This window comes from Gymnoscopelus braueri (assembly GCF_963280865.1).
Source record: "Gymnoscopelus braueri genome assembly, chromosome: 7".
Taxonomy (NCBI): domain Eukaryota; kingdom Metazoa; phylum Chordata; class Actinopteri; order Myctophiformes; family Myctophidae; genus Gymnoscopelus; species Gymnoscopelus braueri.
Window position 1 is genome coordinate 44,668,246 of NC_137608.1, and position 21,769 is coordinate 44,690,014.

The window sequence follows — 21,769 nt, forward strand, 5'->3', positions numbered from 1 at the left end:
TGTCAAATATAACCTTTAAGTCCTGGGCACTGACACATCCAGTGTGCGGCTTACTTTGCTGTTTCACATGATGATGCAGTAATGAAGACTTAGATTGGCCTCAGTGTCAGAAATATTACATAATGGCCTGATTGGAGCTAATCACAATTACTTTGCATAATCATTTCCATACATCTGTATAAAACCAGCTGGATGAAAAAAAAACTAAACATATTTCCATCATTTCCATTCTGTCCACGTTCTTTTAACCACTTTAAACCTGGAGCCCCTATTTTTGTCATTTAGGGAAAATCTTTATACATTTGTATACTTCAATAATTTGTCAAAGACTAAAAGTCAAACAGAAATGTATTTTCTATTTATATGTTCCAATGCCAAAACACAATGAAATGCAATTATTTGTTTGACAATTTATCATCAATTAAAATATCATCATCGTGACAGCCGTAGTCTTAGGTTCTGAGTTTGCAGCCTGATTTAGGCAAAGAGGCTCCATGGGATGTGGTCGTGCACACAACGTTATTTTATTCAAATTAGGAGTGATAATTTGACTGCTACACGCGCTAGACAGGGCGTGCCATGCCAGAGAGGCTTACGGGTGGCTTTCCTCGTTCCTGGTGTCTTTGTAGTTGTGCTACAATGGCAGCACCCATGTTATTCACAGAACTTCTTGGCCAGGCTCATTTTCAGCTTTTAATGGTGTTCCAGGTGCCTAGCCCTTATCTGTCCGTCTGTCTGTCTATACACAAAGCATTTGAGGACAGACAGAAACGGCCTATTTCTGTTAACCCATTAAGACCTGGAACTGTGTCATTTTTAGATTTGAGCTAAAAAGCATTATTTTACACTTTGGCTATTCAAAAATAGCAGATATACAAGCTCATAGCGCGGCACCGAGTGCCGCGCTACGAGCTTGTAGATCTGCTATTTTTGAAAATTCGTGAAAATGTGTGCAAATCTTTGAATATATATATTTTTAAAGCAAACATTTTTAACTCAAATCTTTGCTTCTGGGGGGTCCCTGGAACAAAATATTTTGATGGGGGTCCGCGGCCAAATACATATCATTTTGGGGGTCCTTGACATGAAAAAGATTGAGCACCACTGATATAGAAATATACGTTTTTCAGAATACTGTTGAGATTTAGGAGACACGTAGAATCGGCTTCAGGTCTCAATGGGTTAACCAAAAGACTACACGGCAAGAGTGTCGAATAAGACCTACTACACAGTAAAGTTAATGTAACCGAGACCCTTTTGGTTACAGCTGTGCACTCTCTGAGCTAAACGAACGCTATAGATTTGACTGTGCAATACTAAAAACTGTCCAAATTAAGAACTGGCAGTTTCTCAGCTCCGTAGCGAAGCCAGTGATTCACTAACACAAGGTGCCATGGCAACCATTGAACTCGAGGCACATTCCATCAGCTGTGCGTCAGTGTTTCATTCACACCGCACACGAATGGCTGCAAATGCCAACAATTAATTTTTCCACTGGAGTTCATGCTCAGCTGTATTTAGGTACGTTGAGCCAGTAAAAATGGATCCCCATAAAAATGTAGGTCTCAGGTCTGTCTGCATTCAATCCTTTGCATTGTAAGCAGGTTGTATGTGAAGAGGGTTTTTTAAAATCATGAAAATTTGTGCAAATCCTTGAATATATATATTTTTTAAAGCGAATATTTGTAACTCAAGTCTTTGCTGCTGGGGGTCCCTGGAACAAAATATTAAAAAAATGTTCGCTTTAAAAATACATATATTTTAAAAGATTGCAGATCTACAAGCTCATAGCGGCAAATCGCTTAAACAAATTATATATATATATATATATTACATTCAAAGATTTGCAAAATCGCGCCTTTTCAAATAAATAGCAGATCTACAAGCTCTCGGTGCCGCGCTATGAGCTTGTAGATCTGCAATTTTTGAATAGCCCAAAGAAATCTAAAATGACACGAGATGCGTTCCCCGGATTGAATGGGTTAACCACTTAAGCCCAACTTTATGCTTCATCGTAAAAATGGTGGTGTGGACCGAAAACAACCTCAACGGCGCAACACCTTCTGATCCTGTAGATCCTCTGCTCTTGCGAGCTTCGAAATCGGCTTTTTTTAGCTTATATAGAGAATAGACATTGACATGCCCAAAATAGGGACTCCAGCTTGAAAGTGGTTATTCTGGTTAATACTTGGATTTTGTTGCTGCCAATCTTTCCCATGCTGTGATTTTGGTCACAGATGGCTTGTGTCTTGGTTTTATTTTGTTTGGAACATTGTCGCCCTTAACAACATATGATGACTTCATTCGCTCCGTTCAGCTACCTTCTCATCCGGCCCGGTGACCTCTGCTCTTCTTTATTTCTCTTCCTCTATCTGTCTGGCTCTGTCTCTGATGGCATGATAATAACTGTGAATCATGGTTTGACTGACACGGAGTGCTTGAGCCAGGTTTGTCTTGGAGGGGGTCCAATGGACCCATTAGTCCTTTTTCTATGGGGTCCATTGCTTGTTCAAAAAAACAAAAACAATGAATCACATTTATGTAGATCGGTGTTAATCATTTAAAAAATGTCAATCAAAGCGACATCTGTTGATATCATATAGTAGTTCACATTAGACAGACTAGATACCAGTGGTGGAAAAAGTACTCAAATTCTTTACTTAAGTAAAAGTACCAATACTGCAATATAAAAATACTCTGTTACAAGTAAAAGTCCAGAATTAAAAATTTACTTGAGTAAAAGTACAAAAGTATTGGCATCAAAATGTACTTAAAGTACCAAAAGTAAAAGTACTAAATATTTGAAAATAGCCGATCTACAAGCTCACAACGCGTCGCATCGCGACGCGTTGTGAGCTTGTAGATCTGCTATTTTCAAATAGCCTAGGTACAAAATAGGTTTAAAGTGGTTAATGTAGGTTTCATTATATCATAGTTTATATCTGAAAAGTAACTAGTAACTAAAGTTTTCAAGTAAATGTAGTGGAGTAAAAGTACAATGTTTGCCTCTGAGATGTAGTGGAGTAGAAGTAAAAGGAAATACTCAAGTAAAGTACAAATACCTCAAAATTTTACTTAAGTACAGTACTTGAGTAAATGTACTTAGTTACTTTCCACCACTGCTAGATACTAGCAGCCAAGTGGTGAAAACTATTCATAAGCATGGTTGTCATTAGTTACAGTAATAGTTCTATCTCCTAGTCAGTACCTGGCAGTATAAATATAAGTAGACACACTCATGCTCCCCCGAGGTGTAGCGTCGCCCACTGCTTCCCATTCTTAGCTATGACGTGAACGTGGCATTGGTAGACAATGACGGTCTATTTTCGGGGACCAATGTCGGAACGACGTGGCGGACTCAAACGCCCGAAAAGGTCATAGCATCTGTCCTACTATGGCAGGGAATCTGAGGCTTGGCACCAGCAACCCTACCTGACCGTAGTCATTTATAATAGTAATGTTGTTGTCCATAGCCTCTAGGCCATTGGTTCTCAAAGTTGGTTCCGGGGATACCAGGGGTTACCAAGCTCATAGCTATGAGCTTGTAGATCTTCTATTTTTGAAAAATCTTGAAAATATAAATATTTTTTTAAAAACGCTTTTTTTTTTTTAACACAAATCATTGCTTCTGGGGGTCCCTGGCACAACATATTTTCAGGTGGGGGTCCGCGGCCACATACATATCCATTTGGGGGTCCTTGGCACGAAAACGTTTGAGAACCGTCTTGCTCTAGGCCTCTGCCTGAGTCCACAGCACCGCGTCACAGCACAGTGAGTATCGTAGGCTGGGTGATTTACAGTGCAGAGAGATCCAGTGGCTCACAATTTCATCCTGGACACAGAACAGATAGAAACACCAGCCTCGGCTTCCTCTCTCGACTGTCTCTTCCCCTCTTCTGTTGCCATGGAAACAAACAACGGTGTGATGACGGCGGCAGCAGGGGTGTGTCTGTGTGTGTGTGTGTGTGTGTGTGTGTGTGTCTGGTTCCTGACAGGGCCCTGGTGAATAATCCCAGCACAGGCCCCTGTGTAAGCATAGCCAGACACAAAGCACCGGGGAGAGGCTGAAAATGCTGCTGCTGCTGCTGCCTGCAGCAGACCACTCTTTCTCAAACGTCGGGTCCGGGGACCACCAGGAGACCAAATGGACCGTCACGGGTCTGTAACTCTGAGAGTGTACAAAATGGAAGTTCAATTAACACATTGAGTGCCAAAAACGGTCCGGGCCGTTTTTCATAATCCAAACGAGGTCACAATAAAGAAATATTAATTCTTTTTTTTTACACATTTTTTTCTTTTTTTTTTCCTTCACAGCACCAGGATATATCATTTTTTCGAAGATTTAGACTTTAATCCACTTCCTGGTTAACTTAATGACTTCAAAAGCCTGTATCTCGGCTCCTGTGTACTTTTTTTTTTTACTATGTATTTTTGACTATTTTTGACTATTTTCAACTGGCTGCAACTATGGAACGGATTACCGAATGTTTTTACGAGAGTACGAGACCTCTATGTGTGTAATGAGGGGATCACCGTGAGGACGGTGATCACTGAAAATATTTTGTGACTACTTGAAAAAGGTTCAAAAATTGTTAAAAATCCAGGCACTGACTGTACCCTGTTTTAAAAAAACCCTGGCACTCAATGTGTTAACACTGGGGATTTTTACGGTGTAGATCGTGGTCCCCGGAGCAAAGAAAAGGAAAAAAAGAAAAACGGTAGCCTAATACATATCACATCGGGGGGGGGAGACTTGAAATGTAAAAGGTTGAACTAAACTATAGTGGAACCTCAATCTACACTGTAAAATCTTGTGTGTACAAAATAGAACAGTAAGCGTCCATTTGGTTCCCTTTGTACACTCTCGGAGGGGTCCACCGGGGGGGGGGTCCCCTGGTCGTCCCTGATCCGGACGTTGAGGAACAGTCTGTCAGATAGACTGCTGGAGGAAGTGAGAATCCCCCCACACACACACACCGGCTTGCTGCTGACTCTGCATAATGTTTCCATGGCAACTCGCATGTTCCTATTCCCATGTGACGGTGAGAGAATCCCGTACCTGCAGACTGTTCCTGACCTGACTCCTGTTTCCCTTAACAGGAAAACCGGGCCTGAGTAGCATCTGGGGCTAGTTAAAACAGCATCCCAGTAGCCGCCCTCCTGGGTTGTGTGTGTGTGTGTGTGTGTGTGTGTGTGTGTGTGTGTGTGTGTGTGTGTGTGCGTGCGTGCGTGTGTGAGCAGACTGCTTGGGGCAGCAGCAGCAGCGCACCCCCTCCCTGTGGAGATCTGTGCTGGGCTGATGAAGGGCAGTTCAGGATCGAACAGCAGACAAACCCACTGTCTGTTTTCTATTGTTTGTCTAATCACTGCTGCTGCTCATGGACCCCGAAGACATGATTGCTACAGTACCATGTGGCATGATGAGCCATTTAAAGGCCCCTACCAGCAGTGGTGGAAAGTAACTAAGTACATTTACTTAAGTACTGTACTTAAGTACAATTTTGAGGTATTTGTACTTTACTTGAGTATTTCCAATTTCCAATACTTTTACTTCTACTCCACTACATCTCAGAGGCAAATATTGTACTTTTACTCCACTACAATTACTTGAAAACTTTAGTTACTAGTTACTTTTCAGATATAAACTATGATATAATGAAACCTACATTAACCACTTTAAACCTATTTTGTACCTAGGCTATTTGAAAATAGCAGATCTACAAGCTCACAACGCGTCGCATCGCGACGCGTTGTGAGCTTGTAGATCGGCTATTTTCAAATATTTTAGTACTTTTACTTTTGGTACTTTAAGTACATTTTGATGCCAATACTTTTGTACTTTTACTCAAGTAAATTTTTAATTCTGGACTTTTACTTGTAACAGAGTATTTTTATATTGCAGTATTGGTACTTTTACTTAAGTAAAGAATTTGAGTACTTTTTCCACCACTGCCTACCAGCATACTCCATTTTTGTTATATTTGAAGTTGTGGGCTTGTGGCAGGTGGTGTCTCTGTCTGTCTGGAGGGTGCGCAGATATGCCCATGTATGGACTAGACGTGCGCCGTGTCCATATTGGCAAATACGCTTGATCAGCGAGAGAAAGAGCGAACCTCAATCTACAGGATCACGTAACTAAACTATAGTTTAGTCTGTATGTACACTACAGATTCTTGGGAGCGAAACCTGAACACGCTGATCGGCACGTCGTCGGCACATGACCCCGGCCATGCCGGGCAAGCTGATTACACAAACATTAACGATGTTATGACAAGTATACCATGAGTCTTACTCAATGAGCTAAACATGCCAGACCACCGGTATCGTCATTTAAAATTGTTGTGTACAATTTTCATAGCCACCAGCTTAGCAACCACACACACATTTACTCATATGCTTGCTTGCTTCTTTGCTTCAATGTAGACATTTCTTACGATGTTATATGCTGTATGTTGGTTTCCCTGTTTCACTTGTAGTGTTTGTCGGCGTCTCATTGTCTGGGGACGCGTGGGTCCGTGCTGCTGTGAACGCTCTGAATAGCTCTAATTAGCTTCGTTAATTCTGTCTGTTCCCTTCCCCGTCACCAATTGGATTACTGTGCTCTAGCAGGGCCATAAAGCATTGAATGGAGTAGTGCTCTGTATTTCAGTTAGTGAAACTTTAAACTCTGGTATAAACTGTCAATCTCCGGTCTTATCTGCTAGGGTGGCAATTTGGGTAGAATTTTGTAAATGGTTTGTGATCTAATCATTTGATAACTCAGTGATTCACTTAAATGTGTGTGTTTTGAGAAAAGTAAAGGACATCAGACATCAGGTGTTGGGCCACGTTGAGTGGAGATTCCCTCCTGTGCTTCTTGACTGGATTAGAACAGAATGAAGCCTAAGCTAGAGTGGAGTCCAGTGCACACTGTGCTGCACAAGGAGCTGAAGATTAGAAAGCGGTTATTTAGAGAGCACATTTTGTTTCATACACTGTCTAGGGTTCATTCTATTGGAGGCCTTAGTATGTTGTCTCATGACTTTTTTCTCCCAATGTAGTCATAATGCCAATTGCCCCCTGTAGTTCATGTCACTGCTTAGCCATACTCTTTGGTCTTGACGAGGATGATGTTGGCAGCTGCTTCTTTTGTGAGGCGGACAGTGAGGCGTTTCAGCGGGAGGGCATAATGCATGCAGAGGAACACGCTATCCCTCTCAGTTCTGCTCCCTGCTGTCAGGCGCCTCGACAAACCTGTAAGAGTCGCTAGTGCAGTGACAGAGAACACCCTCTCCTACCAGCTTCTCACCCGTGAACATGGTTAATTCAGTTGTGTTGGTTGTTGTGCCTGGCCAAGGGTTAATGCACTGTGCAGGATCCAAACCCTAGTCAACACGGTGGTAGGCAAGGGACTTTACCCCTGTAGCACCCGGGTGCCCATTTTAGAACAATTCTGATTGTTTCCTGGAATACTCCATATATTTTTTAGTTGAGTAACACCTGCATCTGCAGAGCTGGCAAATTCTCAGTGTGTATAAAAGCTATACGAGACAAACATTTTTTTTCCAATTAAGTACTTCTACATAAAAAGTGCTTTAGTGCTTCTAAATAAAATAAAAATTTCCTCTCAAGCAGCACTTAGTCCTAATCCCAGGCCTTGTACTCCCCTCATCAAGCTCCACACCAACCAAATGGTTCTGTTTAGATTAGAGCTGGCAGTAAGAGTTAGGGCTATAGTTGGGTTTGGGGTCTGCAGGTTCCTACCGAAGGAGTTAGGGATTTATACCCAGGGTCCCCACGGTCATGAAATTCCTGGAAATATTTTGAAATTGAAAAAAAAATAATCCAGTACTGGAAAAGTTTGGGAATTGATCAAAGGTCCTGGAATTTATCAAGGGTCCTGTAAAAATATTTGGCTATGCATTGTTTTTGGCTATTGATTTTGTTAATACAAAACATTTTCATAAACATGTATAACATTACACGAAATATGTAACATAAGTAGTTTTTCGCCGAACGTGCTGTGTGATGGCATATATTATTTAAATAAAATAAGTCATACGGATGCCATAATGAGTCTTGCAGTGAGCTATGCCCTAATTTTGCACGAAATTTTTAGTGAAATTGTACTATTCTATATTCTATGCTTTATTTTTGCTACACTGCCTATCTTTGGGCATTCTACATAGGAGTAAGAGACACATTATTGCGCTGAATGATTGTTATATAGGCCTGGAAATTGGGCTAAATATTCTGGAAAAGTTTTGGAAATTCATTGCAAAAAATGTGTGGGGACCCTGTATACCATTCTGCATCTTTTATAGTCTTGATTTAACTGAATTGTGCTCTCCATCTCTTTGTCCTTCTTTCCTTCTCTTCCTCTCTCCCCGCCCAGAGCGCTCACATGCCCATGATCGACGCCCTGATGATGGCCTACACGGTGGAGATGATCAGCATCGAGAAGGTGGTGGCCTGCGTCAAGCGCTTCTCCACTTTCAGCGCCTCCAAGGAGCTGCCCTTTGACCTGGAGGACGCCATGGTCTTCTGGATCAACAAGGTCCGAATAACTTCGCCCGCGTGCGCCCAGCGGGCACCAGGGTTTCCGCCAGGCATTTTTTGGGCCGGCCACCTTGACCGAGAGGATTTTATTTATGATATATTATGATCTTTATAATTAACGGCCAATTAAACATTTTATGCGGTCAATGGCCGGTAAATACCGGCTAACGGAAACCCTGGCGGGCACGCAGTCCAAACAAATATAGAAGCACGTCATGCGGCACACGTGGCCTCCGGACATGAGGCCTGATTCATACTTACTACTGTAGCATGCCGGAAATAGATGATCTACAAGCTCGCAATGCGTTGCAGTGCGACACATTGTGAGCTTGTATACCGACTACTTCCGGTGCGCGACACCCGTGCGCAACCAAGTATAGCTCAGGATCAAGCTGCTGTGTTTCTACTCACTCAGCACTGTGCCACATGAATAATGTGATGCACATTGATGTGCCCACTTGTATTCCCTGCTTGGGCGTGGGCCAAGAGAGAGTGGACAGCCAATTCGAACACACACACACACACACACACACACACACACACACACACACACACACACACACACACACACACACACAGACACAGACACAGACACACACACACAGGTCAGTAACACGCTCATAATACATTTGTCGATCAGTGGACTGCAGGCTAACTGACACAGCAGTTCTAATCCTTCACTGAGATGTCTCACGTATTGGCAGTTTTTTCATGTGTGGGCCTCTCTTGTATGTCATGTCTATTCAGGACCTAAGTCATAACATAGTTAAGGCATTATGCTGTCACGTCTATTCAGTACATGAAGCATTATAGAGAGTGAAACATGGACCCACGTGGGTCCTTGAGGTGGTCAAGGAGAAGGTAGAACATCCGCACACTGGTTTAAAGCTCCCAAAACTTAATGGCGCAACATTTTGACCTTTATAGGTCTTCATCAGGCAAATCATCATATTTTCCTGATGAAGACCTATAAGGCCAGCACCTGGCCTAAATACAGTTACAAGTTGTGCACACAATCTCCTCTGTGAATTGTTCCTTGAGGTGTTCCCCAGCTAAATGATTAATAGCTTGGAACCAAATGGACACTTATGGGTCTGTAACTTACAGAGAGTGCAAATAGAACCTTATGGGTTCATTTGGTTCCATTTGTACACTTCCAGTTAAATTAACAATGAGGATTTTTACAGTGTAGATTGGGGTCCCACGTCCCAGAGATAAACATTGTATCAGTTGGGGGTCCGTGCCCTTAATGCATATCAAACTGGGGGTTCTTGACATTTAAAAAGGAGGCTGAGAAATGACACGTTTTGTCCTCCATGCTCCACAGGTGAATATGAAGATGAGGGACATTACAGAACGGGAGCACAAAGTCAAGCAGCATCCGCTGGAATCCCCCAGCCACCAAAAGGTAACGCACTCACTGCATGCCGCTTCTCCGGTTGCACCATTTGGAACAAGAAACTAGTGGGCCAGAGCCCAAAATGTGAACTCTACAGCCAGAAGTTCCTTATTTCTGCTTTATGACAAATTGTCATAAAGCAAAGGCTTCAATATAATAAAAAAAAATCCAGGATAGTGTCACCAAGCACTTCTTTAAAAGGGACATCTGGCTGCAAGACAACAGCAGGGTCACCCATTTTGAAATGTTCCTCGCCAAAATTGCATTTTGGTCTTTGTTATGACCCTGCTCTCTCTCTCTCTCTCTTTCTGTATCTCTCTTTCCTTAACCTGGAAGCAGACCCATTCCTCTTGTCTGTAGCCTCTATTGACCTCTCTGCTCCTTTTTCCTTTATCTGACCACCCACCCTTACCCTCGCCCCCCTCCACCTCTTTTATCCCTGCTATCTGGATAGTCTCCCTCCAAATGGTATTGGAAACTAGTACCTGTAAGTTGGATGCTAGTCCCCATACCCCATCCTTGCCCCGCTCCCACCCACGCCCTCTCGCACGCTTAGTTCTGTGTCGATGTGCGCGCACTCATTCAATGCTCAAGCCTGAGTTATACTTAGTTGCGTGCGGGGTGTGTCGCGCCGGAAATGGCCGATTTACAAGCTTCTGGGCTTGTAGATCTGCTATTTTTGGTGCGCGACACCTGGTGCGAGAGCATCCAAGTATAAATCGGGCGTCATTCTGTGCTGCTTGTAGTGGGGTGTCAGCAAAGGGGGGGGGAAGCTGCTGGATTCGTGTCACAGTGTACCTTGAGGTTGCTCTGACTTGAGTATTGTGTATAGAAAGTCTGAAAGATGTTCCCCTTTGTGTGCAATATTCTTTACTCGTCATTTTCATTCTCTGCCCCTCACACCGGCAGCACGGATTCTGTGTGTGTGTCAGTAAGACTTAGAGAAAATCCATGCTTCTTTCACCCGCCTTTGCAATCCCATCCTTGGCACCGTCTCCCACCTCGCTGATCTGCTGTGTCACCCCCCCCCCCCGCCCCCTCCTCTCTCTTTCTCTCCCTCCTCCTGAGAGAGATCTCAAGCCTGATTTATACCGTGTTGTACAACGTTGTCGCATGCCGGAAATAACCGATCTGCAAGCAGCCGCGCAGCGCTTGTGGATTGGCTATTTTTGGCACATGACACCGCCTTACAAGGGGTTATAAATGGAGCATCACTCCCTTCTTTTGTGTCCACAAAGTGTTGTGTCTGATAGCATCTGTATCTCTGCTCTCTGTGTTGTGTCTGTGTGTGTGTGTGTATGAATGTCAGCCTGACGTGCACGCGCTGGCCCACTGCATGCTGGAGCCAGAGGAGCTCTCGGACGTGGTACGCTGTCGCGTTCTTCAAAGCCAGGAACTGGCCTCTGTAGAGTTTAGCCTGCTGTAGACCTGCTGTAGACCTGCTGTAGACCTGCTGTAGACCTGTGGGGCTTAGATTAAACTTGGGCTCCCTTTGTGAAATGCCTTCCATATTGTTGTTTCTGAAATCTACATTAATGATTGAGGTAGCAGAGGGTATCGCGGGGAAACGCCAGGAAGTTTGAAGTGGAAACGTCAGTTGAGCATGTTTGTGGTTATTACCTTCCTTGGGTCTGCTTTGGACCGGGTCCCAATTATCCTCGGTCCGTTCCGAAACAGGCCCAATTTCTTTGACTTGTGATGCCCTCTAGTCTAGATTGAGGCTCATATGTCTTAGGTGTGTGTTGTGATCTATTTATTTTATTTAATGGCAACTGTGATTGCACATGTACTTGCATCATTGCTGCATTAACCAATTAAGCACTTTATACTTTGTTGTATGATGAATAGCAAAAAATAGGCGATCTGCAAGCTCACAACACATTGCAATATGATGCGTTGTGAGCTTGTAGATCTGATATTTCTTTTAACTTTCCGCCTATTATGACATGCCCATAATGGGGATGCCAGGTTGGAAGTGGTTAAGCTAGCATTGTAGCTGTGAGGGATTATTAAGTAGGGTTGAAGGGATGACCAGTGTTTTCTAAAATCTTTATCAGTCCTTCATATTGGAGTTGTGACGTGATTGCTTTCCAAAGCAGTGGGCTTAGGTTTGTTAGCGGCCATTTCCATTGCTAATTATATGCTAATTGACATATCATGAGAAGTGTGAAAAAAAGCTTCATGAGACTATGGCAGGATAAATGAGACTATGGCGGACTTCCACAGTATAGTTCATTAATGGGACATTGAGTCTTCAATTCGACCTCTTCCTCACCTCACTCCAGACAAACTGGCAGAAGAAGAACTCATTTCTTTGTATTTCACAAACCGTGTTTACAGTAGCAGCCAGATAATAAATACACCTGTCTAGAGAAACAGTGGGTTTATTTTTTTTGCAAAGCCCCAAGGGTCTCATTTACAAATTGGAATAATTGCCTTTCTTGGCTGATGAAGCAGCTAGCATTGGTGGAGCAAAGCACGCCTGCTAGAGGCATTTCACCAGGTTATCACAAAATGACTAATTAGTTTACCTGTTGCTACAAGACGCTGGTGAGGGCTAGTTTGTCCTTCCTTTCTCTTTATATGAAGGCCGCCCCAGATAGGAGGACTATACAGCCTTTCCTTTTTAACTGCAGTGTTGGGACAAATGAGGGCAAGCTTTAACACAAGGAAATAAAAATAAAGGAATCGAATAATGTGGATCTCAGGATCCACATGGGAACAGATTGGCACCAATGTGGATCTCGGACTTCATGTGGCCAGCCTGTGACATCATTTGCCTATGTCATAGACAAATGATGTACCCAGTGACTCCCACATTTGGAGTCATACATCATAGAAAGATGTCATAGACTCTATGACATCTTTCTATGACGTACGACCCCAAATGTGGGTAAAGTTTCAGCCTGATCAGAACCCCTTTGACCTTTTATGATTATAAAATTAAAGTTAAAACATATGTTGGGAGGGGGGGGGACGTCTGTAGCCTACTGGCAGCGTGCATACAAAGTTTGTTTCTGATCAGTAATGCTGTGTGTGTGTGTGTGTGTGTGTGTGTGTGAGAGAGTGTGTGGGTGTGAGTGAGTGTGTGAACTCATCCACCCCACACGCAATATCCAGAAATGGGCCAGTGATTCCCTGGTGTCCCTCCCAGTTGTCCTAATGGCCTGGTTTGACTGGGCCCGCTCCACGGGCCAGTGACACAGCATTCACACCGAGGCTCGATAAACCATTCTATGTCGTTCATGTCACTGCTCTTAACCCATTAAGACCTGGAACTGTGTCATTTTTAGCTTTACACTTTACACTTTGGGCTATTCAAAAATAGCAGATATACAAGCTCATAGCGCGGCACCGAGTGCCGCGCTACGAGCTTGTAGATCTGCTATTTTTGAAAAATCTTGAAAATATGTGCAAATCTTTGAATATATATATTTTTAAAGCGATTTTTTTAAACTCAAATCGTTGCTTCTGGGGGGTCCCTGGAACTAAATATTTTGATGGGGGTCCGCGGCCAAATACATGTAATTTTGGGGGTCCTTGACATGAAAAAGATTGAGTACCACTGATATAGAAACATACGTTTTTCAGAAAACTGTTGAGATTTAGGAGACATGTAGAATCGGCTTCAGGTCTCAATGGGTTAATATCATTATGACCACCCGGCACTCCCATCCTCCACCCAGTCAAATTAGGCTCCAGGGTTTTCCCCCCAATCTGACTTTATGGTGACGCTGTGACGCCTTGTCAGCTATAACTTTCACTTCAAGAAATTCCCTTTATCAGTCAATCAATCCACAATTGTTCAGTCTCGTCTTATTTCAGTAGTATCAGTCACACAGTCCTGGGGAGAACCCTGGGCTTAAAATGAGGAGAGTGGAAACGCAAAACATCCACAGATCGGTAACACCTGCCCCGACTAGCTTCACCTGTTAGTCTCTGTGTGTTCACTGTTCACGTGGCACTAGTCATTACTTCTGGGATGTTTTTTGGCCACTGCATGGTACCAGCTCCACTCGACTATTCTCACTTTTGGTACCACATACTTTGTTTTCCACTGCAGATATAGTAACCCTTCAATATAGCTGGTCATCATAGCGACGTGCCACCCCACCCTCTGTGTAGCAGAGACGTGTTAAAAGAGCAATACTGTCTGAAAACAAACTATTTCACCTGTACAGTCCAGGGAAAAAAACTGTTTCTGCTAAAACTTTAGGTGAGAAATAGGCCATGTAGTTGCTCAAGGAAAATGTGTAGTAAGGAACCCTGAATATTAATTAATTTCACATTTCCAATGGCTAGTTAACCCATTCAGACCTGGTACACCTATACATTGTTTACATACCTTTCAAGCCAGGAACACCTATGTGTAATTGTTTCTATATACAGTATATAGCAATACTAATTCGTTTTTTTAGAAAACTTAGGTCAGGATTTAGAAGATGTTTTTTTAGATCGGCCTCAGCTCTAAATGGAAACGTACACAGTAATCAGGAGCTTCCATGCAGTATAGAGGAGTCTGTCACGATACAGTGACTCTAGTGACGATTCTCTCTGACCAATCAGTAGTCTGCAGTGTTTTCACGTCGCTGTTGGTATCGCCTCAGCTCGCTTGGAACCTTGACTGAGGTGATACAAAAAACGACTTTTGATAACAAAAATAACTCCTGCCCAATGGAAACCCACAAAAAGGCGAGTCCATTGAGCCAGTACCATGCAGTTGAAAATGCGCCGTTAGTATGTTGCATACTGGTGGTACGCACTTGTTTTGCTGCTGGTGGTGGTGTTTTTTTTCCTCCTCCTTTTGGCTTTAATAATAAAGCCTCCCTTCTCTCCCCTCGGCGGTCAGGTACGATATCGCAGGGAACACGCCTCAGGCCGCCAGCTGCCCTTCTTCCCTCTGCTGGAGGACCTGATGAGGGACGTGTGTGATGGAGCCGCGCTGCTCACCGTGGTCCACTACTACTGTACTGATCTCATGAAGCTAGAAGGTACAGAGATGACCACACACACACACACACACACCTGTACTGAGGCCTACCCACAGTTTGATATGCATTAGGCTACGGACCCCCATTTGATTAAAAAAATTATCTCTGGGACCCCAATCTACACTGTTCAAATCCTCTGTGTTAATTTAACTCTGAAAACGTCCAAATATAGGCTTTCTGAGTTACAGACCCGTAAGTGTCGATTTGGACCCCTAGTGGTCCCTGAACCACACTTTGAGAACGAGTGCCCTATAGAAAATCTTCCCAAATACTGCTACATCTAGGGCTGCAAGTAAATGTTATTTATCATAATCAATCTATTATTATTTTTAAAAAGATCTAATAATTATTCAGTCAATTATGGTAGATTCTCCTCATAAGTCTGAACCCAAACAGACGCCTTGAAATTGCTGTCAAAAAACATCCCTTGCTTTACCCTTTAAGACCTGGAACAAAACACTTTTTCATTTGAGCTAAAAAGCATTATTTTACACTTTGGCTATTAAAAAATAGCAGATATACAAGCTCATAGCGCGGCACCGAGTGCCACGCTATGAGCTTGTATATCTGCTATTTTTGTGAAATCGTGAAAATGTGTGTAAATCTTTGAATATATATATATTTTTTAAAGCGAACATTTGTAACTCAAATATTTGCTTCTGGGGGTCCCTGGAACAAAATATTTTGAGATGGGGGTCCGCAGCCAAATACATATACATTTTGGGGTCCTTGACATGAAAAAGTTTGAGAACCACTGACATAGCAACATAGGTTTTTTCAAAAAACTGTTAGGATTTAGAAGACATTTTGTAGGAGCGGCCTCAGGTCTTAAAGGGTTAAATGATGCGTCACTAAACTGTCCATTCAATTCTGCTTAAATTCAACACACTTTGTCTCGCTTTCGCGAGGGGTTGAGTTATCAGTAACCAGCCAGGTCAGTCACCACCAGTCACATTCAGAGACTGATGTCCTCATCCGATGAGATGCCTCATCCTTCATCAAGCCTCGTCCCTGTTGTGTTGAATTTGATACGTGACTGCGATGCTATTCTGGTCAGCTGCTATGCTAGCAACTCAGCTCCTACAGTATGTCCAGATCTGTGACATTTGTAGCCATGAGGTCGTTGAGTTTGACACCAACAACCAAGTATAAATCGGACATAACCTTTTTTTTTTTAAATATTTTTTGGTCTTTTTCTCCCTTTTATTGATAGGAACAGTAGACTGACAGGAAATGGGGAGAGAGATTGGGGGGTGTGGGGGGGGGGGGTGGCACACACCAAAGGTCGTCGGGATGGGGAGTTGAACCCGCGACACGCAGTACCAGCCTAGGTGCCCGGACGCAGTGGTGGAAAAAGTACTCAAATTCTTTACTTAAGTAAAAGTACCAATACTGCAATATAAAAATACTCTGTTACAAGTAAAAGTCCAGAATTAAAAATGTACTTGAGTAAAAGTACAAAAGTATTGGCATCAAAATGTACTTAAAGTACCAAAAGTAAAAGTACTAAATATTTGAAAATAGCCGATCTACAAGCTCACAACGCGTCGCATCGCGACGCGTTGTGAGCTTGTAGATCTGCTATTTTCAAATAGCCTAGGTACAAAATAGGTTTAAAGTGGTTAATGTAGGTTTCATTATATCATAGTTTATATCTGAAAAGTAACTAGTAACTAAAGTTTTCAAGTAAATGTAGTGGAGTAAAAGTACAATGTTTGCCTCTGAGATGTAGTGGAGTAGAAGTAAAAGTATTGGAAATTGGAAATACTCAAGTAAAGTACAAATACCTCAAAATTGTACTTAAGTACAGTACTTGAGTAAATGTACTTAGTTACTTTCCACCACTGCCCAGACGCAGACGGTTACACCAATTTCATAAAAGCAAATATTAAAGCCTCAATAGGTGAATTCTTCAACTGGTTGGCTGTATGTAGAACAGCAAGAACGTGTAGGTTTACAATAATAATAATAATCAAAAAATAAAATCACAATTTTACCTATATTCATACAGTACATTGCAGATTAGGATTTGGCCTAACAAAACCTTGCAGTCAGAGATTATTATTATTATTTATTTTTGCTTTAATCCCTTTGCCTGTCTGGTCAGATATTTGCCTGAAGGAGGTGCCCTCCATTGCGGACAGCCTGTACAACATCCAGCTGCTCAAGGAGTTTGCCAGCGAGTATCTGAATAAGAGCTTCTACCTGCGGACAGAAGACTTGCTCTACTCGCCCCTGGTGCTCAAGGTATACTCCCTTCTTTTACATGCTTTCTACATCTCTACACCGTCAATTTAACTCTGAGGGTGCTCAAATGGAACCGGATCCATTTGGTTCTATTTGTACAATGTCAGATCTGTAAATGTCATATCCTACCCGGGCTTCGAATCTGATACCGCTCATCCAAGAGGGGGGGGGGGGGGGGTGATATTGCGCTTATGAGCTTCAAGGCAGTATTACTTGTCATTTGTCAACCAGTAGGTGTCCTACCCAACACCACGGTCTAAATCTATATTTTGGTTAAAATGTTTTATTCATTCAAATAAGTTCTGGGTTGCAGCTTGAACACTGAGGATTTTACGGTGTATTATGACAGACACCTTAAACACTCTACACACTGTTGCCTGTGCTCTCTCTTTCCACAGCACAATGTGATGGTGTTCATCGCTGAGCTCTTCTGGTGGTTTGAGATCGTCAAGCCCGAGTTTGTTCAGCCCAGGGACCCCCAGGAGTTCAAAGATGGTAGGCGAGAGAGCTTTGCTCTTCATGTCAACACTGACAGAGAATAATATCATATCTCATATCTCTGAAGGATATATTTTAGAACATACTTGAGATGCTTACCTTTCAATTAAGCAAAAGTGAAAAAAGGACAAAACAAGGAAGGTTTTCACATGAGCTATGTACTGTAGCTATTTCTTATTGTTGTTGATCTGTCTTTTGAGCCAGACAAAGAAAGTTGGTTTATATGTTGCATAAATTGATGCATGAAGTGGTATCCTCCTTTTATTTGTTAAAAGGGGGAAATGGTTATTTGATCCTCTATTGCTGCTTTTTATGAAACACCGCTCGGTGCTATTCAAATTTAAGTCAGTCCCTTTGGCCCTCTTGACCGACACTGCTCCCATTCTCCCAGCTCGAGCTATGGCACAGTGCAAGAGTGCCCGTCCATTAGTGCCCATCTCCAATGCCACCAAGCGCAGTTTCCTGGCCAGCCCCGGCGGGACCGAGGCGCAGGGTAGCCCAGAAGTCTGCAACAGGTATTTCCTGCACCCTGAAGAGTCTGCTGATGCTCTGTAAGTCTCATTCTGCTTCTCATTCAGTCGCACCATGCTCCCTGTTCTCTGTTTTACCTTTTTGCCCCCCCCCCCCCCGCTTCGAAGTTCCACTGCACAGGTTGTGAGGAATGGATCTTTTTCTGTTGGCTGCTTTGCCTTGAGTAGGGCTGGGTGACTTGTAATCAATATCAAGATTATTTCAAACTTTTTCCTCCATTATGATTAATGAACAGTGTTGAGAGCTTGTAGATCCGCTATTTTTGTACACTACCATTGTACAACGAAGTCTAACACAGGTTTAAGTTGTTAATCAGACTAATAGATTTAGTTGATTTAAAAAAAAATATTGGAATTCTTTCGTGTTGATTCGCTGATTTAAAGAAAAAAAAGGGGGGGGAAACGGCTTCTCGATTACGGTAATTGAAAACCTACATGATGTGCAAGATTAAGTCGGTTATTGGTTCTAAATGGCTATGGTTAATTACCCAGCCCTAGCCTTGAGGTTTATGCAGATTTTCTTCATCTTGTCATCGCTCCCATTTATCTTCTTCACTTAACACATTGACTGCCAATCACGTAGATCTACGCGAACCGCTTTAAAGCCGCCACGTGCCAATCGCGTAGATCTACGTGAAGTGAAAAAAAAAAAATGTTATTTTTTTTCCAATTTCACCCAAAGACCAAGGAGGTATGATTAGTTGAAGATCTAGACTCCTATCCACCTCCTTGTTAACTTAAAACTTAAAAATGCTGTATTTCGGCTCCTGAGTACTTTTTTTTTTCCAATGAAAAACTCTGGCACTGGCTAAAAAAATATGCAATAATTCTGGCAGTCAATGTGTTAATGTATGGCTTGAGTAAACCAATAAAGTATAAATCAGGCTGCCGTATTTTTTCCTGTGATTTAAGGTAGGGAAAGTGATATTTTTAAGTGTTGCTTTATATTCTGATAGTACTCATTGGTATGGAGTCCCTCCAGCTCTTGTGCTTTTTCAGGTCTAGATACCAATATTATCCAATCAGGAGAGAGAACTCACACAGGATACAGATTAAACAAGTGACATTGGAAGTCATGACACAAAGAAATGAGCAGACAAAATTGGTACTGGAACACTATAAAATTGAAGCTGATAAATGGATACATTCTCCTGATTGGCTGAAGATTGGCCACCCACCTGAAAATGTATTTTCTGTTTATTAAAGATCTGGAGAGACGCGGAGACCCCTGCTACTGAACAAACACTCTATAATAATATAGTGCTTTAACCTTTTAACCTTTTTTTTTTGTTTTAACCAAAAAATATCACTTACCCTACCTTTTTAATTCACCCGAAAAAATATATATTTTATAACTGTTTGTGTCCGAGTACATCGGACAATATTCAGTGGCGATAAAGCGAAAAAATTATAATAATTCAGAATTAGGTCGATTTCTGACTGCTAATAAAGGCATCGACTGTTTTCATGTGAAATACTTGCCGGTGATTTTCGTTTTGTTTACTCATCACGCTCCCAGTGTGTAAAGACCTTTACGCTGTCACTGTGTTAATGGAGTGTTAATTTCACTGTATTTTGCCTCTTTGCATAGTGTGTGTGTGATGTTGAAAGAATCTATTGATCTGTTGTTCTGGCAGGTTGTCTGTATGAAACAGTAAGATGAGATTAAAATACACCTGTATTGATCCCTGTGGGGGAATCCTTAACACATTGACTGCCAATCACGTAGATCTACGCGAACCGCTTTAAAGCCGTCACGTGCCAATCGCGTAGATCTACGTGAAGTGAATTTTTTTTTTTTTTTTTTTTTTGGTCCAATTTCACCCAAAGACCAAGGAGATATGATTAGTTGAAGATCTAGACTCCTATCCACTTCAATTTTAACTTAAAACTTAAAAATGCTGTATTTCGGCTCCTGAGTACTTTTTTTTTTCCAATGAAAAACTCTGGCACTGGCTAAAAAAATATGAAAATAATTCTGGCAGTTAATGTGTTAACAGCAACAACAGTACGAGTGAAACACAGGATAGGTACAGGTCAGAGTAGAGAGATGAGAATAAGATCAAATGAATAGCCTTAACCACTTGAATCCTAGCTTCCTTAATGCTGCAGTCTGTGACTTTCCTGTCCTATCCCTTATTTGAACCTGGGTCTCCTGCGCAAGTGCAGATTTTTTTTTTACCACTGAGCTAATAGCCTGCCTGCTTGCTCTGGAGATAAATAGAATTTTGACTTTCAGGTCAAACTTTTTGGCAAAGGAATTTAGGAGGAATTTATTGGAATAACGACTAAATTCGGGAGAAAAAGATGGTACAAAATTATTGGCCACTCTAAATTTAGAAGAAAAAAAAAACGAAAAAACTAAACAAATCACAGATGCAAATAAATATAAAGTTACATGAAATGGGTGCAGTTACTATGTAATGTGTCCTCAAGAAGCACGCTAAATGTCTCTATGGAGACCAATCGAACCAGTTTCAGAGAGTCCTGAAGTTAGTTCCATTGTGTGGATTCCTTGTTCACTGTTCATTATGTGGACTGATATACCCCTATTCACCCCCAAACAATCCAAGAGGCAAACAGTCAATGCAAAAATAGCCAATCTACAAGCTCACAATGCAATAGCTTGTATATTGGCTATTTTCGGCAAAGAGATTTGGTGTAAAGGGAAATAATTAACTACAAGAGGTTCTAAGTCATACGTTTTTGTTAAATAAATGTTTATGTTAAAAATGTATCGGCTTCAATTGTGTCTGCTCATTTGATAAAATTGGTACTTTGACCTCAAACTGTATTTTCTGTTTACTAATGAGCTGGAGAAGACAGGAAGACCCCTGTTATTGAGCAAACACTCTATAGCAATGATTACTATCAGAATATAGAGCTATTTAAACCTTTATTTTAACAAGATATTGAAAGAACTATTTGACCAAGCTCCTTCATTTTAATCTGTTAGGCCAGGTCAGGTCTAGATTATTGACTGTTGACTGTGCTCTTTGTGGTGCCAATTCTTTCTGTGTACCCGCCGCTCATTAACTTCTTATCCAGTTGAAAGTACATAAAGTGTGAGATATTAAATGTGGCTTCTGATCTTTTCTGGTTTTCAGTAAAGGGGGTCCGACCTTCAGCCCAGCCCATCCTCTCCTACCTTTGAGACAGAGGCAACAGAAGCAGCAAGGGGAGGAAGGGTCTGGTAAGGACTCTATCAACGTTAATATTCAATGGTTTCCTGTATGTGAGCCGTCTGCTTAGTAGGCAATTTGTGTTTGTGTGCTAGGCCTGAGAAACCGCTCCAATTCGTTGACTCAGATGGAGGCACAAACCAGAGGCTCTGTCGTTGCCTGGCCAGAGAAGAGGCAGAGGTAACCTTGATCAAGTACATTCTATTTAAGATGGGGCTTGTGTGCCTTTTTTGTCAAGTGCTGCCCAGTATACTAGTGTGTTGTGGGCTTTAGGCTTTATAATATGTAACCACTTTCAACTAGGGATGGGCAATATTATCGATATCACGATATATCGCGATATTTTATTTCGCGATACTGTATCGATACTCCAGTATCAATATC

General features: G+C 42.1%; 1 protein-coding gene across 2 annotated transcripts in view; it reads left to right on the top strand.

Moving 5' to 3' along the window:
- camsap1b (calmodulin regulated spectrin-associated protein 1b) overlaps positions 1–21,769 on the top strand; it is a 41,990-nt gene that overhangs the window by 10,219 nt on the left and 10,002 nt on the right. Inside the window, exons 4-11 of one of the 2 annotated variants that reach the window (XM_080433950.1) lie at positions 8,375–8,536; positions 9,866–9,946; positions 14,787–14,928; positions 17,036–17,175; positions 17,574–17,670; positions 18,065–18,188; positions 21,311–21,396; positions 21,481–21,565. In XM_080433950.1, coding sequence (XP_080290076.1) covers positions 8,375–8,536; positions 9,866–9,946; positions 14,787–14,928; positions 17,036–17,175; positions 17,574–17,670; positions 18,065–18,188; positions 21,311–21,396; positions 21,481–21,565 — 917 coding nt within the window. Of the gene's footprint in view, positions 1–8,374; positions 8,537–9,865; positions 9,947–14,786; positions 14,929–17,035; positions 17,176–17,573; positions 17,671–18,064; positions 18,225–21,310; positions 21,397–21,480; positions 21,566–21,769 lie in introns of both variants that reach the window. The other variant, XM_080433949.1, reaches the window with a different exon arrangement.